The sequence below is a fragment of the Babylonia areolata genome, chromosome 19, assembly GCF_041734735.1.
Source record: "Babylonia areolata isolate BAREFJ2019XMU chromosome 19, ASM4173473v1, whole genome shotgun sequence".
Lineage (NCBI taxonomy): Eukaryota > Metazoa > Mollusca > Gastropoda > Neogastropoda > Buccinidae > Babylonia > Babylonia areolata.
The window spans coordinates 1,860,001-1,877,500 of NC_134894.1; the positions used below are offsets into that span (position 1 = coordinate 1,860,001).

The 17,500-nt window shown below is 45.3% G+C and overlaps 1 protein-coding gene across 1 annotated transcript in view; it reads left to right on the forward strand.

Annotated features, from left to right (window-relative positions):
* Positions 1–17,500, forward strand: part of LOC143293368 (uncharacterized) — a 115,986-nt gene that overhangs the window by 69,733 nt on the left and 28,753 nt on the right. Inside the window, exons 22-26 of the mRNA XM_076604174.1 lie at positions 6,288–6,386; positions 7,459–7,602; positions 9,039–9,150; positions 11,561–11,781; positions 16,969–17,154. Of these exons, the coding sequence (XP_076460289.1) occupies positions 6,288–6,386; positions 7,459–7,602; positions 9,039–9,150; positions 11,561–11,781; positions 16,969–17,154 (762 nt within the window). The remainder of the gene's footprint in view (positions 1–6,287; positions 6,387–7,458; positions 7,603–9,038; positions 9,151–11,560; positions 11,782–16,968; positions 17,155–17,500) is intronic.

Genomic DNA, 17,500 nt, shown 5'->3' on the forward strand with positions numbered 1-17,500 from the left:
CATTAACATGTCTGTGTGGTGTCTGTGTTGTGCACATTAACATGTCTGTGTGGTGTCTGTGTTGTCACATTAACATGTCTGTGTGGTGTCTGTGCCGTTCACATTAACATGTCTGTGTGGTGTCTGTGTCGTTCACATTAACATGTCTGTGTGGTGTCTGTGCTGTGCACATTAACATGTCTGTGTGGTGTCTGTGTTGTCACATTAACATGTCTGTGTGGTGTCTGTGTCGTTCACATTAACATGTCTGTGTGGTGTCTGTGTCGTTCACATTAACATGTCTGTGTGGTGTCTGTGTTGTGGACATTAACATGTCTGTGTGGTGTCTGTGCTGTGCACATTAACATGTCTGTGTGGTGTCTGTGTTGTCACATTAACATGTCTGTGTGGTGTCTGTGTTGTCACATTAACATGTCTGTGTGGTGTCTGTGTTGTGGACATTAATATGTCTGTGTGGTGTCTGTGTTGTGGATATTAACATGTCTGTGTGGTGTCTGTGCCGTGCACATTAACATGTCTGTGTGGTGTCTGTGTTGTCACATTAACATGTCTGTGTGGTGTCTGTGTCGTTCACATTAACATGTCTGTGTGGTGTCTGTGCCGTGCACATTAACATGTCTGTGTGGTGTCTGTGCCGTGCACATTAACATGTCTGTGTGGTGTCTGTGCTGTGCACACTTTGTGTTCATTGCCTCTTCACCCACACACCTCTGTTTGCTTTTTCATTGGGTCATTTTTCTTCTTCACAGCATCAAGTCTTTCATTTCAGACATTCGGATGAGACAATAAACCATGATCCCACGTGCAGCACACACTTAGCGCATGTGTAAGAACTCATTGCAAGGAAAGGTTTGAAATTCTGTATTAAAAAAAAAAAGAAAATGTTTGACGGTAAAACAAATGCACTTGCAGACAGCAAACCAAGTTGTGTGAACAGGCGTTGCTGCGCCGTGGCAGCGTCATGTACCGAGGGGAGAACAGCCCCAATATTACAGTGACATGTTTCAGTACATAAAGTTATACAATACAGTACACTTGCTTACAATACAGTATGATACTACACAACACTACACTACGCTACATTACACTACATTACACTACACTACACTACACTACACACCACTACACTACACTACACTACACTACACTACACTACACTACACTACACTACACTACACTACACTACACTACACACCACTACACTACACTACACTACACTACACTACATTACACACCACTACACTACACTACACTACACTACACTACATTACACAACACTACACTACACTACACTACACTACACTACACTACACTACACTACACTACACTACACTACATTACACTACATTACACTACATTACACACCACTACACTACACTACACTACACTACACTACATTACACAACACTACACTACACTACACTACATTACACACCACTACACTGCACTACACTACACTACACAGCACAAAACAATGCAACACAAGGCAGTGCAGTACAATACAATCCAGTACAATAAAGTACAGTGCAATACAACATAAACAATATAATACAAAATACTACACTACACTACAATGCACTGCAACACAGCAGAGCACAGCACAATACAGTACAACACAACACAGCATAACACAGCACAATACAACACAGCACAACACAGCATAACACAGCACAATACAACACAGCATAACACAACACAGCATAACACAGCAAAGCACAACACAACACAGCATAACACAGCACAACACAGTAACACAGCAGAGCACAGCACAACACAACAACATAGCACAGCATAACACAACATAGCACAGCATAACACAGCACAACACAACAAAATAGCACAGCACAACACAGCAACACAGCACAACACAGCACAGCACAACACAACAACACAGCAGAACACAGCACAACACAACACAGCACAGCACAACACAGCACAGCAGAGCACAGAACAACACAGCAAAGCACAACCCAACACAACAACACAGCACAACACAACATAACACAGCATAACACAGCACATCACAACACAGCACAACACAACATAACACAGCACAACATAACACAGCACAACACAGCACAGTACAACACAGCACAGCACAGCACAACACAGCACAGCACAACACAGCACAGTACAACACAACACAGCACAGCACAACACAGCACAGTACAACACAGCACAGTACAACACAACACAGTACAACACAACACAGCACAGTACAACACAGCACAGTACAACACAACACAGCACAGTACAACACAGCACAGTACAACACAACACAGCACAGTACAACACAGCACAGTACAACACAGCACAGTACAACACAACACAGCACAGTACAACACAGCACAGTACAACACAGCACAGTACAACACAACACAACAACACAGCACAGCACAACACAGCACAGTACAACACAGCACAGTACAACACAACACAGTACAACACAACACAGCACAGTACAACACAGCACAGTACAACACAACACAGCACAGTACAACACAGCACAGTACAACACAACACAGCACAGTACAACACAGCACAGTACAACACAGCACAGTACAACACAACACAACAACACAGCACAGCACAACACAGCACAGTACAACACAGCACAGTACAACACAACACAACAACACAGCACAGCACAACACAGCACAGTACAACACAGCACAGTACAACACAACACAGCACAGTACAACACAGCACAGTACAACACAGCACAGTACAACACAACACAACAACACAGCACAGCACAACACAGCACAGTACAACACAGCACAGTACAACACAACACAACAACACAGCACAGCACAACACAGCACAGTACAACACAACACAGCACAGTACAACACAGCACAGTACAACACAGCACAGTACAACACAGCACAGTACAACACAGCACAGTACAACACAACACAACAACACAGCACAGTACAACACAGCACAGTACAACACAGCACAGTACAACACAGCACAGTACAACACAACACAGCACAGCACAACACAGCACAGCACAACACAGCACAGTACAACACAACACAGCACAGTACAACACAGCACAGTACAACACAACACAGCACAGTACAACACAACACAGCACAGTACAACACAACACAGCACAGTACAACACAACACAGCACAGTACAACACAGCACAGCACAGTACAACACAGCACAGTACAACACAACACAGCACAGTACAACACAACACAGCACAGTACAACACAACACAGCACAGTACAACACAGCACAGTACAACACAACACAGCACAGTACAACACAACACAGCACAGTACAACACAACACAGCACAGTACAACACAGCACAGTACAACACAACACAGCACAGTACAACACAACACAGCACAGTACAACACAACACAGCACAGTACAACACAGCACAGTACAACACAACACAGCACAGTACAACACAACACAGCACAGTACAACACAGCACAGTACAACACAACACAGCACAGTACAACACAACACAGCACAGTACAACACAACACAGCACAGTACAACACAGCACAGCACAGTACAACACAACACAGTACAACACAGCACAGTACAACACAGCACAGTACAACACAACACAGCACAGTACAACACAGCACAGTACAACACAACACAGCACAGTACAACACAACACAGCACAGTACAACACAACACAGCACAACACAGCACAGCACAACACAACACAGCACAACACAACACAACACAACACAGCACAACACAGCACAGCACAACACAACACAGCACAACACAACACAACACAACACAACACAACACAGCACAGCACAACACAGCACAGCACAACACAACACAGCACAACACAACACAACACAACACAGCACAACACAGCACAGTACAACACAGCACAGCACAACACAACACAGCACAGTACAACACAGCACAACACAACACAACACAGCACAAGTTTTGTTGAGAAGGAAGGTCAGAACAACCCAATTCACTCAGACAGTGTTACACTCAGTGACGTGGTGTGTCCTGACAGGGGTTATGATGTGGTGTGTCACATTACTGTCTGGTGTGCCACATTACTGTCTGGTGTGTCACATTACTATCTGGTGTGTCACATTACTGTCTGGTGTGTCACATTACTGTCTGGTGTGCCACATTACTGTCTGGTGTGTCACATCACAATGTGGTGTGTCACATTACTGTCTGGTGTGCCACATTACTGTCTGGTGTGTCACATTACTGTATGGTGTGCCACATTACTGTCTGGTGTGTCACATTACTGTCTGGTGTGCCACATTACTGTATGGTGTGTCACATCACAATGTGGTGTGTCACATTACTATCTGGTGTGTCACGTTACTATCTGGTGTGCCACATTACTGTATGGTGTGTCACATCACAATGTGGTGTGTCACATTACTATCTGGTGTGTCACATTACTATCTGGTGTGCCACATTACTGTATGGTGTGTCACATCACAATGTGGTGTGTCACATTACTATCTGGTGTGTCACATTACTATCTGGTGTGCCACATTACTGTATGGTGTGTCACATCACAATGTGGTGTGTCACATTACTATCTGGTGTGTCACATTACTATCTGGTGTGCCACATTACTGTATGGTGTGTCACATCACAATGTGGTGTGTCACATTACTATCTGGTGTGTCACGTTACTATCTGGTGTGTCTTATTAGTGTATGGTGTGTCACATCACAATGTGGTGTGTCACATTACTATCTGGTGTGTCACATTACTATCTGGTGTGTCTTATTAGTGTATGGTGTGTCACATCACAATGTGGTGTGTCACATTACTATCTGGTGTGTCACATTACTATCTGGTGTGCCACATTACTGTATGGTGTGTCACATTACTGTATGGTGTGTCACATCACAATGTGGTGTGTCACATTACTATCTGGTGTGTCACATTACTATCTGGTGTGTCACATCACAATGTGGTGTGTCACATTACTATCTGGTGTGTCACATTACTATCTGGTGTTCCACATTACTGTATGGTGTGTCACATCACAATGTGGTGTGTCACATTACTATCTGGTGTGCCACATTACTATCTGGTGTGCCACATTACTGTATGGTGTGTCACATTACTGTATGGTGTGCCACATTACTGTATGGTGTGTCACATCACAGTGTGGTGTGCCACATTACTATCTGGTGTGTCACATTACTGTATGGTGTGTCACATCACAATGTGGTGTGTCACATTACTATCTGGTGTGCCACATTACTATCTGGTGTGTCACATTACTGTATGGTGTGTCACATCACAATGTGGTGTGTCACATTACTATCTGGTGTGTCACATTACTATCTGGTGTGCCACATTACTGTATGGTGTGTCACATCACAATGTGGTGTGTCACATTACTATCTGGTGTGTCACATTACTATCTGGTGTGCCACATTACTGTATGGTGTGTCACATCACAATGTGGTGTGTCACATTACTATCTGGTGTGTCACGTTACTATCTGGTGTGTCTTATTAGTGTATGGTGTGTCACATCACAATGTGGTGTGTCACATTACTATCTGGTGTGTCACATTACTATCTGGTGTGTCTTATTAGTGTATGGTGTGTCACATCACAATGTGGTGTGTCACATTACTATCTGGTGTGTCACATTACTATCTGGTGTGCCACATTACTGTATGGTGTGTCACATTACTGTATGGTGTGTCACATCACAATGTGGTGTGTCACATTACTATCTGGTGTGTCACATTACTATCTGGTGTGTCACATCACAATGTGGTGTGTCACATTACTATCTGGTGTGTCACATTACTATATGGTGTGTCACATTACTGTATGGTGTGTCACATCACAATGTGGTGTGTCACATTACTATCTGGTGTGCCACATTACTATCTGGTGTGCCACATTACTGTATGGTGTGTCACATTACTGTATGGTGTGCCACATTACTGTATGGTGTGTCACATCACAATGTGGTGTGCCACATTACTATCTGGTGTGTCACATTACTGTATGGTGTGTCACATCACAATGTGGTGTGTCACATTACTATCTGGTGTGCCACATTACTGTATGGTGTGTCACATCACAATGTGGTGTGTCACATTACGATGTGGTGTGTCACATTACTATCTGGTGTGTCACATTACTATATGGTGTGTCACATTACTGTATGGTGTGTCACATCACAATGTTGTGTGTCACATTACTATCTGGTGTGTCATATTATGATGTGGTGTGTCACATTACGATGTGTGGTGTGTCAAATTACGATGTGTTTTATCCTGCAGGCACTATGTGAGGTGATAGGGGTGTACGCCGACAACATGCTGTGTCTGGACCTGTGTGCTGTGCCAAAGAACATCGCTAAACGCGTCATCGGCCAGTCGGTGAGGGTTACTCTCTCTCTGCAACTCCCTCTCTGTCTGTCCGTCTGTCAGCTGTTTCTCTCTATCTCTGTCTCTCTCTGTTTCTTTATCTCTTTCTCTCACATGCTTATGTTTGTGCACGCATACATGTGTGTGGTTATTTGGTACATATTTTTGAAATGGTGGCATCAGTGTTCATTAACTCATTCCCATGAGGACCAGGTATAAGTGTTCTCGTACCAGTACACTGTTCTGATTTTGTTTCTTGCTTGATACAGTTAGCATTCTGATCTGAGCCATTCATGGATTCTGGAACCATGAAAATGAAGATGTGTTTGACCAATTAAATCAGCAATTCTCCATTGATCTTCACTGTTTTAGTGAACAACCCAACTGCTGACTGCATGGTCTCATGTAGTGCTGGTGCAGGGGCGCTGTTGCAGGCATGTAGCTGTGGGCTAGAAGGAGTTAATCAGCTGTTCATTTTGAAGTCCTTTATTTCATATGACATTATATAACAGTCTTGGATGAGACGATAAACCAAGGTCCCATGTGCAGCATGCACTTAGCGCACGTAAAAGAACCCACGGCAACAAAAGGGTTGTTCCTGGCAAAATTCTGAAGGAAAATCCACTTCAATAGGAAAAACAAATAAAACTGCATGCAAGAAAAAATACCCCCCAAAAATGGGTGGCGCTGTAGTGTAGTGATGCGCTCTCCCTGGGGAGAGCAGCCCGAATTTCACACAGAGAAATCTGTTGTGATAAAAAGAAATACAAATACAACAACAGTGATTACTGTGCTTTGTTGCTGCAGTTCTCACTAGCTGCCTATCGGATGTGATGTAGCATATATGGATTTGTCTGAACGCACTAACACCTTGAGAAACTGAAACTGAAAAGACGGAGATGGAATTAACAGCTGCTGAAAATGGAATTAACAGCTGCTGAAAATGACTGTGGCATACACTGCAAGACAACGACATTTTTCCATTCATGTTTTGGCAGTCACATAGCATGTTGTACAGTTTTGTTTTGTGACGTGTCACTGATGTTTGACCTTTGAGGGCTGACCCCGTGTGGTCATGTGACAGCTTGTGGAGCACGCGATTGGCCAGCAGCAGCAGCACAAGGTGTGGGGGTGTCGGCACCAGCTGCAGGGACTGCAGACCTGCACCGCCTTCCACAACCGTAAAGCCGCCTACCTGTCGGACCGCTATGAACCCATCACCCAGAAGGTCGGCTCCCTCACACCTGTCACCCCTCCCCCCTCTCCTGTCTTGTGTGTGTGTGTGTGTGTGTGTGTGTGTGTGTGTGTGACAGTGTGTGTGTGTGTGTGTGTGTGTGTGTGTGTGTGTGACTCTGTGTGTGTGTGTGTGTGTGACAGTGTGTGTGTATGTGACTCTTTGTGTGTGTGTGTGTGTGACAGTGTGTGTGTGTGTGTGTGTGACTCTGTGTGTGTGTGTGTGTGTGTGCGTGTGACAGTGTGTGTGTGTGTGACAGTGTGTGTGTGTGAATCTGTGTGTGTGTGTGTTACTCTGTGTGTGTGTGTGTGTGTGTGTGTGTGTGACTCTGTGTGTGTGTGTGTGTGTGACTGTGTGTGTGTGACTGTGTGTGTGTGACAGTGTGTGTGGGTGTGTGTGTGTGTGTGTGTGTGACAGTTTGTGTGTGTGTGACAGTGTGTGTGTGTGTGTGTGTGTGTGTGATAGTGTCTTTTTGTGTGTGTGTGTGTGTGTGTGTGTGTGTGTGTGTGTGTGTGTGTGTGTGTGTGTGACAGTCTGCGGGGTGGGTGGGGTGGGGGGGAGTCTCTTTTGGTGTATATGTGTGTGTGGGCTGGTTGTGTCTGTACAGCAGTGTGTGACACAGTGTGTTGTCACCAGATGTGTGTACAGCAGTGTGTGACACAGTGTGTTGTCACCAGATGTGTGTACAGCAGTGTGTTGTCACCAGATGTGTGTACAGCAGTGTGTTGTCACCAGATGTGTGTACAGCAGTGTGTTGTCACCAGATGTGTGTACAGCAGTGTGTTGTCACCAGATGTGTGTACAGCAGTGTGTTGTCACCAGATGTGTGTACAGCAGTGTGTGACACAGTGTGTTGTCACCAGATGTGTGTACAGCAGTGTGTTGTCACCAGATGTGTGTACAGCAGTGTGTGACACAGTGTGTTGTCACCAAATGTGTGTACAGCAGTGTGTTGTCACCAGATGTGTGTACAGCAGTGTGTTGTCACCAGATGTGTGTACAGCAGTGTGTAACACAGTGTGTTGTCACCAGATGTGTGTACAGCAGTGTGTGACACAGTGTGTTGTCACCAGATGTGTGTACAGCAGTGTGTTGTCACCAGATGTGTGTACAGCAGTGTGTTGTCACCAGATGTGTGTACAGCAGTGTGTGACACAGTGTGTTGTCACCGGATGTGTGTACAGCAGTGTGTTGTCACCAGATGTGTGTACAGCAGTGTGTTGTCACCAGATGTGTGTACAGCAGTGTGTTGTCACCAGATGTGTGTACAGCAGTGTGTTGTCACCAGATGTGTGTACAGCAGTGTGTTGTCACCAGATGTGTGTGACACAGTGTGTTGTCACCAGATGTGTGTACAGCAGTGTGTGACACAGTGTGTTGTCACCAGATGTGTGTACAGCAGTGTGTGACACAGTGTGTGGTGTCACCAGATGTGTGTGCGGATCAACAACGTGATGGTGTGTCAGAGCTTCCTGGACTGGTGCGACAAACAGACACAGGCCGCCCACCTGCACTGCCCGCACTGTGGCCACGCCCCTCACGGTGAGGCCTGTCTGTCATTGCTGCAGTGTGTGTGCCTCTCGGATGATTGGTGAAAGGACAGGCCTGGAACTTCCTTTACAGAGGAAGGGTCTGGTTTTTACCTTTTATTTGCCTGTGTGCTAGCTGAGTCAGTTGCATAAGCAGCCTTGACTTGTGTACCTCTGAAATGGAGAGAGATACTACTCTTTCTTGTTGTTAAAACATGAATGAAGGAGGGAGTGGATGTGTGTACAGCAGTGTGTGACACAGTGTGTTGTCACCAGATGTGTGTAGGTTTAGGATGTGTACACAGCACACTGGTAGACCTGTAGACAGAGCAGTGTTTGTTGTTGTTTTGATGGGAAGACAAATGTGTGAAAAGACCAACAACACAACACAGATGATACTGTTTGGGAATGATGACAGCTGTATGTGCACATATGTAACTCTTCCTGCAGAGCATACCTCCCCAGTCTTTACATGGTGCAGTATCGATGTAACCATCCACACCCTGAATTGTTCAGTGTTGATGTAACCATCCACACCCTGAATTGTTCAGTGTTGATGTAACCATCCACACCCTGAATTGTTCAGTGTTGATGTAACCATCCACACCCTGAATTGTTCACAGTGTTGATGTAACCATCCACACCCTGAATTGTTCAGTGTTGATGTAACCATCCACACCCTGAATTGTTCAGTGTTGATGTAACCATCCACACCCTGAATTGTTCACAGTGTTGATGTAACCATCCACACCCTGAATTGTTCAGATGTAACCATCCACACCCTGAATTGTTCACAGTGTTGATGTAACCACCCACACCCTGAATTGTTCAGTGTTGATGTAACCATCCACACCCTGAATTGTTCAGTGTTGATGTAACCATCCACACCCTGAATTGTTCACAGTGTTGATGTAACCATCCACACCCTGAATTGTTCAGTGTTGATGTAACCATCCACACCCTGAATTGTTCAGTGTTGATGTAACCATCCACACCCTGAATTGTTCACAGTGTTGATGTAACCATCCACACCCTGAATTGTTCAGTGTTGATGTAACCATCCACACCCTGAATTGTTCACAGTGTTGATGTAACCACCCACACCCTGTATTGTTGACAGTGTTGATGTAACCATCCACACCCTGAATTGTTCAGTGTTGATGTAACCATCCACACCCTGAATTGTTCAGTGTTGATGTAACCATCCACACCCTGAATTGTTCACAGTGTTGATGTAACCATACACACCCTGAATTGTTCAGTGTTGATGTAACCATCCACACCCTGAATTGTTCACAGTGTTGATGTAACCATCCACACCCTGAATTATTCACAGTGTTGATGTAACCATCCACACACTGAATTGTTCACAGTGTTGATGTAACCATCCACGCCCTGAATTGTTCACAGTGTTGATGTAACCATACACACCCTGAATTGTTCAGTGTTGATGTAACCATCCACACCCTGAATTGTTCACAGTGTTGATGTAACCATCCACACCCTGAATTGTTCACAGTGTTGATGTAACCATCCACACACTGAATTGTTCACAGTGTTGATGTAACCATCCACGCCCTGAATTGTTCACAGTATTGATGTAACCATCCACACCCTGAATTCTTCAGTGTTGATGTAACCATCCATACCCTGAATTGTTCACAGTGTTGATGTAACCATCCACACACTGAATTGTTCACAGTGTTGATGTAACCATCCATACCCTGAATTGTTCACAGTGTTGATGTAACCATCCATACCCTGAATTGTTCACAGTGTTGATGTAACCATCCACACCCTGAATTGTTCACAGTGTTGATGTAACCATCCACACCCTGAATTGTTCACAGTGTTGATGTAACCATCCACACCCTGAATTGTTCACAGTGTTGATGTAACCATCTACACCCTGAATTGTTCACAGTGTTGATGTAACCATCCACACCCTGAATTGTTCAGTGTTGATGAAACCATCCACGCCCTGAATTGTTCACAGTGTTGATGTAACCATCCATACCCTGAATTGTTCACAGTGTTGATGTAACCATCCACACCCTGAATTGTTCAGTGTTGATGTAACCATCCACACCCTGAATTGTTCAGTGTTGATGTAACCATCCACACCCTGAATTGTTCAGTGTTGATGTAACCATCCACACCCTGAATTGTTCACAGTGTTGATGTAACCATCCACACCCTGAATTGTTCAGTGTTGATGTAACCATCCACACCCTGAATTGTTCAGTGTTGATGTAACCATCCACACCCTGAATTGTTCAGTGTTGATGTAACCATCCACACCCTGAATTGTTCATTTTGATGTAACCATCCACACCCTGAATTATTCAGTGTTGATGTAACCATCCACACCCTGAATTGTTCACAGTGTTGATGTAACCATCCACACCCTGTATTCTTCACAGACATACCGGATGGCATGGATGGACCGGACGAGGGTAGGGCGAGGTCTGACCCCTCAGCCCAGTGCAGTGACCCCCACGCCCCCACGGGAGGGGCCGGGGACTGCAGGGGCAGCCACCCCGGGTGTGGAAACGGGCGGGGGCTGAAGCAGCAGTGGTTGGGACAGACTGCCACCCACCTCATGGCTGTGTGGACCGCCCTCTGTCGTCTGCTGGCTTTCAGGGTGGGTGTGTGGGGGGGTTTGTGTGGGTGTGTGGGTGTGTGTGCAGAATTACGCTGCAGGATCTTCCTAGTGGACCTCAAAAACCACATACAAGACAATCACTCCATTGATAGCTTCACAGAAAGAAAGAGAGAGAGTGAGCAGCTGTAAGACTAAGATGTAAGACTAAGCTGTAAGAGTCTGAACCATTACCAGTGGGATAAATATGAAGAGTTGTGGTCCTTTCTGTGTGTGTGGTGTGTACAACATGACAGGATGTCTGTGTTCATCAGCTGTGTCCTGTGTGTGGTGTGTACAACATGACAGGATGTCTGTGTTCATCAGCTGTGTCCTGTGTGTGGTGTGTACAACATGACAGGATGTCTGTGTTCATCAGCTGTGTCCTGTGTGTGGTGTGTACAACATGACACGATGTTTGTGTTCATCAGCTGTGTCCTGTGTGTGTGGTGTGTACAACATGACAGGATGTCTGTGTTCATCAGCTGTGTCCTGTGTGTGGTGTGTACAACATGACAGAATGTCTGTGTTCATCAGCTGTGTCCTGTGTGTGGTGTGTACAACATGACACGATGTCTGTGTTCATCAGCTGTGTCCTGTGTGTGGTGTGTACAACATGACACGATGTTTGTGTTCATCAGCTGTGTCCTGTGTGTGTGGTGTGTACAACATGACAGGATGTCTGTGTTCATCAGCTGTGTCCTCTGTGTGTGGTGTGTACAACATGACAGGATGTCTGTGTTCATCAGCTGTGTCCTGTGTGTGGTGTGTACAACATGACAGGATGTCTGTGTTCATCAGCTGTGTCCTGTGTGTGGTGTGTACAACATGACAGAATGTCTGTGTTCATCAGCTGTATCCTGTGTGTGGTGTGTACAACATGACACGATGTCTGTGTTCATCAGCTGTGTCCTGTGTGTGGTGTGTACAACATGACAGGATGTTTGTGTTCATCAGCTGTGTCCTCTGTGTGTGGTGTGTACAACATGACAGAATGTCTGTGTTCATCAGCTGTGTCCTGTGTGTGGTGTGTACAACATGACAGGATGTTTGTGTTCATCAGCTGTGTCCTGTGTGTGTGGTGTGTACAACATGACAGGATGTCTGTGTTCATCAGCTGTGTCCTGTGTGTGGTGTGTACAACATGACAGGATGTCTGTGTTCATCAGCTGTGTCCTGTGTGTGGTGTGTACAACATGACACGATGTTTGTGTTCATCAGCTGTGTCCTGTGTGTGTGGTGTGTACAACATGACAGGATGTCTGTGTTCATCAGCTGTGTCCTGTGTGTGGTGTGTACAACATGACAGAATGTCTGTGTTCATCAGCTGTGTCCTGTGTGTGGTGTGTACAACATGACACGATGTCTGTGTTCATCAGCTGTGTCCTGTGTGTGGTGTGTACAACATGACACGATGTTTGTGTTCATCAGCTGTGTCCTGTGTGTGTGGTGTGTACAACATGACAGGATGTCTGTGTTCATCAGCTGTGTCCTCTGTGTGTGGTGTGTACAACATGACAGGATGTCTGTGTTCATCAGCTGTGTCCTGTGTGTGGTGTGTACAACATGACAGGATGTTTGTGTTCATCAGCTGTGTCCTGTGTGTGGTGTGTACAACATGACAGGATGTCTGTGTTCATCAGCTGTGTCCTGTGTGTGGTGTGTACAACATGACAGGATGTCTGTGTTCATCAGCTGTGTCCTGTGTGTGGTGTGTACAACATGACAGAATGTCTGTGTTCATCAGCTGTATCCTGTGTGTGGTGTGTACAACATGACACGATGTCTGTGTTCATCAGCTGTGTCCTGTGTGTGGTGTGTACAACATGACAGGATGTTTGTGTTCATCAGCTGTGTCCTCTGTGTGTGGTGTGTACAACATGACAGAATGTCTGTGTTCATCAGCTGTGTCCTGTGTGTGGTGTGTACAACATGACAGGATGTTTGTGTTCATCAGCTGTGTCCTGTGTGTGTGGTGTGTACAACATGACAGGATGTCTGTGTTCATCAGCTGTGTCCTGTGTGTGGTGTGTACAACATGACAGGATGTCTGTGTTCATCAGCTGTGTCCTCTGTGTGGTGTGTACAACATGACACGATGTCTGTGTTCATCAGCTGTGTCCTCTGTGTGGTGTGTACAACATGACACGATGTTTGTGTTCATCAGCTGTGTCCTCTGTGTGGTGTGTACAACATGACAGGATGTCTGTGTTCATCAGCTGTGTCCTGTGTGTGGTGTGTACAACATGACAGGATGTCTGTGTTCATCAGCTGTGTCCTCTGTGTGGTGTGTACAACATGACAGGATGTCTGTGTTCATCAGCTGTGTCCTGTGTGTGGTGTGTACAACATGACAGAATGTCTGTGTTCATCAGCTGTGTCCTGTGTGTGGTGTGTACAACATGACACGATGTTTGTGTTCATCAGCTGTGTCCTGTGTGTGGTGTGTACAACATGACACGATGTCTGTGTTCATCAGCTGTGTCCTGTGTGTGGTGTGTACAACATGACACGATGTTTGTGTTCATCAGCTGTGTCCTGTGTGTGTGGTGTGTACAACATGACACGATGTTTGTGTTCATCAGCTGTGTCCTGTGTGTGTGGTGTGTACAACATGACAGGATGTTTGTGTTCATCAGCTGTGTCCTGTGTGTGTGGTGTGTACAACATGACAGGATGTTTGTGTTCATCAGCTGTGTCCTCTGTGTGTGGTGTGTACAACATGACAGGATGTCTGTGTTCATCAGCTGTGTCCTCTGTGTGGTGTGTACAACATGACAGGATGTTTGTGTTCATCAGCTGTGTCCTGTGTGTGTGGTGTGTACAACATGACAGGATGTTTGTGTTCATCAGCTGTGTCCTCTGTGTGTGGTGTGTACAACATGACAGGATGTCTGTGTTCATCAGCTGTGTCCTGTGTGTGTGGTGTGTACAACATGACACGATGTCTGTGTTCATCAGCTGTGTCCTGTGTGTGGTGTGTACAACATGACACGATGTCTGTGTTCATCAGCTGTGTCCTGTGTGTGTGGTGTGTACAACATGACACGATGTTTGTGTTCATCAGCTGTGTCCTGTGTGTGGTGTGTACAACATGACAGGATGTTTGTGTTCATCAGCTGTGTCCTGTGTGTGGTGTGTACAACATGACAGGATGTCTGTGTTCATCAGCTGTGTCCTGTGTGTGGTGTGTACAACATGACACGATGTCTGTGTTCATCAGCTGTGTCCTGTGTGTGGTGTGTACAACATGACAGGATGTCTGTGTTCATCAGCTGTGTCCTGTGTGTGGTGTGTACAACATGACACGATGTCTGTGTTCATCAGCTGTGTCCTGTGTGTGTGGTGTGTACAACATGACAGGATGTCTGTGTTCATCAGCTGTGTCCTGTGTGTGTGGTGTGTACAACATGACACGATGTCTGTGTTCATCAGCTGTGTCCTGTGTGTGTGGTGTGTACAACATGACACGATGTCTGTGTTCATCAGCTGTGTCCTGTGTGTGGTGTGTACAACATGACAGAATGTCTGTGTTCATCAGCTGTGTCCTGTGTGTGGTGTGTACAACATGACACGATGTCTGTGTTCATCAGCTGTGTCCTGTGTGTGGTGTGTACAACATGACAGGATGTCTGTGTTCATCAGCTGTGTCCTGTGTGTGGTGTGTACAACATGACAGGATGTCTGTGTTCATCAGCTGTGTCCTGTGTGTGGTGTGTACAACATGACAGGATGTTTGTGTTCATCAGCTGTGTCCTCTGTGTGGTGTGTACAACATGATAGGTTGTCTGTGTTCATCAGCTGTGTCCTGTGTGTGGTGTGTACAACATGACAGGATGTCTGTGTTCATCAGCTGTGTCCTGTGTGTGGTGTGTACAACATGACAGGATGTCTGTGTTCATCACACACACACACACACACACACACACACACACACACACACACACACACACTGCATACATACATTTTAACATACAAGTGTATCTAAACACAATACACAATTCAAAAATTTCTGAAAGTTTGCTTTGCAGTCCTGTAGGACATTTTATTTTATTGAGTTTACAGTTAATTTTCTTCCAGGTTCTTGTGCATTTGTACACAGTTTGTTTGTTTTTTTTCGTCTAAAATGACAGTATGTAGATAGATTGAAGGACACAGATGTAGATAGATTGAAGGACACAGTATGTAGATAGATTGAAGGACACAGATGTAGATAGACTGAAGGACACAGTATGTAGATAGATTGAAGGACACAGTATGTAGATAGATTGAAGGACACAGATGTAGATAGACTGAAGGACACAGATGTAGATAGACTGAAGGACACAGATGTAGATAGATTGAAGGACACAGATGTAGATAGACTGAAGGACACAGTATGTAGATAGATTGAAGTATGTAGATAGATTGAAGGACACAGTATGTAGATAGATTGAAGGACACAGATGTAGATAGATTGAAGGACACAGAAGGACACAGATGTAGATAGATTGAAGGACACAGATGTAGATAGATTGAAGGACACAGATGTAGATAGATTGAAGGACACAGTATGTAGATAGACTGAAGGACACAGATGTAGATAGATTGAAGGACACAGATGTAGATAGACTGAAGGACACAGATGTAGATAGACTGAAGGACACAGTATGTAGATAGACTGAAGGACACAGTATGTAGATAGACTGAAGGACAAATTGTGCCCACTGTCATGTCTTTTGTTGTTGATTCAGTGTTAACTCACTCAGTACGGCCAGTCCTCTCTTCTCTACACAGACCCCTTGGATGTCCAGTGGGTGTCTGAATGACCCAACCTTTAGCTTCCGTCATCAGAATTGTGGTATTCTTTGTCAACATTCACCTCTTCAGTATAAGAGCCTTCCGCTTGCAATATTTTGATGATGGTAATTGGGGTGAAATGCTGTTAACGTCGTCTCTTTCGCCGTTCGTATGGAGAGAGTTAATGCCTGACACAGTGTGAGGAAGGATCTCCAGGTCTGATCAGTGCACTGGCTGAATGCAGAGATCAGGCATCTGCTCTTTAAAAAAAAAAAAGGTAATGTATATTTTTATGGGTAGATGTGGTGTACCATTTATTGATCGGTCCACATACTTCAGTACCTCCTGGAAACAGAAAATGGATTGTAAAAAAGGAAAGTGTTTGCAATGACCTTCTGTCTGTCCACACAGATCAATCTGTTTCTGCACGACGGGCTGACCTTGCTGCTGACTTTGAAGGCCCCTGACGTATCCATAGCAACGTGCCTGTCGCCGTTGACGGTGTTCTTGCGGTCACACCTGGACGCCCTGTCCTCATGGCTCTACAGGCGGAGCTTTCGCCGTGTCATCGACTTTCTCTGGATCTTCATTGTGCAGGTGCTCTGTGCGTGTGTGTGTGTGTGTGTGTGTGTGTTTATATGTATATACGTGTGTGTGTGTGTGAGTAATATAACCAGTCGTCTGATGGGTGCAATAGCCGAATGGTTAAAGCGTTGGACTTTCAGTCTGAGGGCCAGGGTTCAGATCTTGGTGATGGGTCCTGGTGGGTAAAGGGTGGAGATTTTTATCATCTCCCACGTCAATGTGTGCAGACCTGCTTGTGCCTGAACCCCCTTCATGTGTATATGCAAGCAGAAGATCAAATACGCACTTTAAAGATCCCGTAATCTATATCAGCGTCCGGTGGGTTATGGAAACATGAACATACCCAGCATGCACCCCC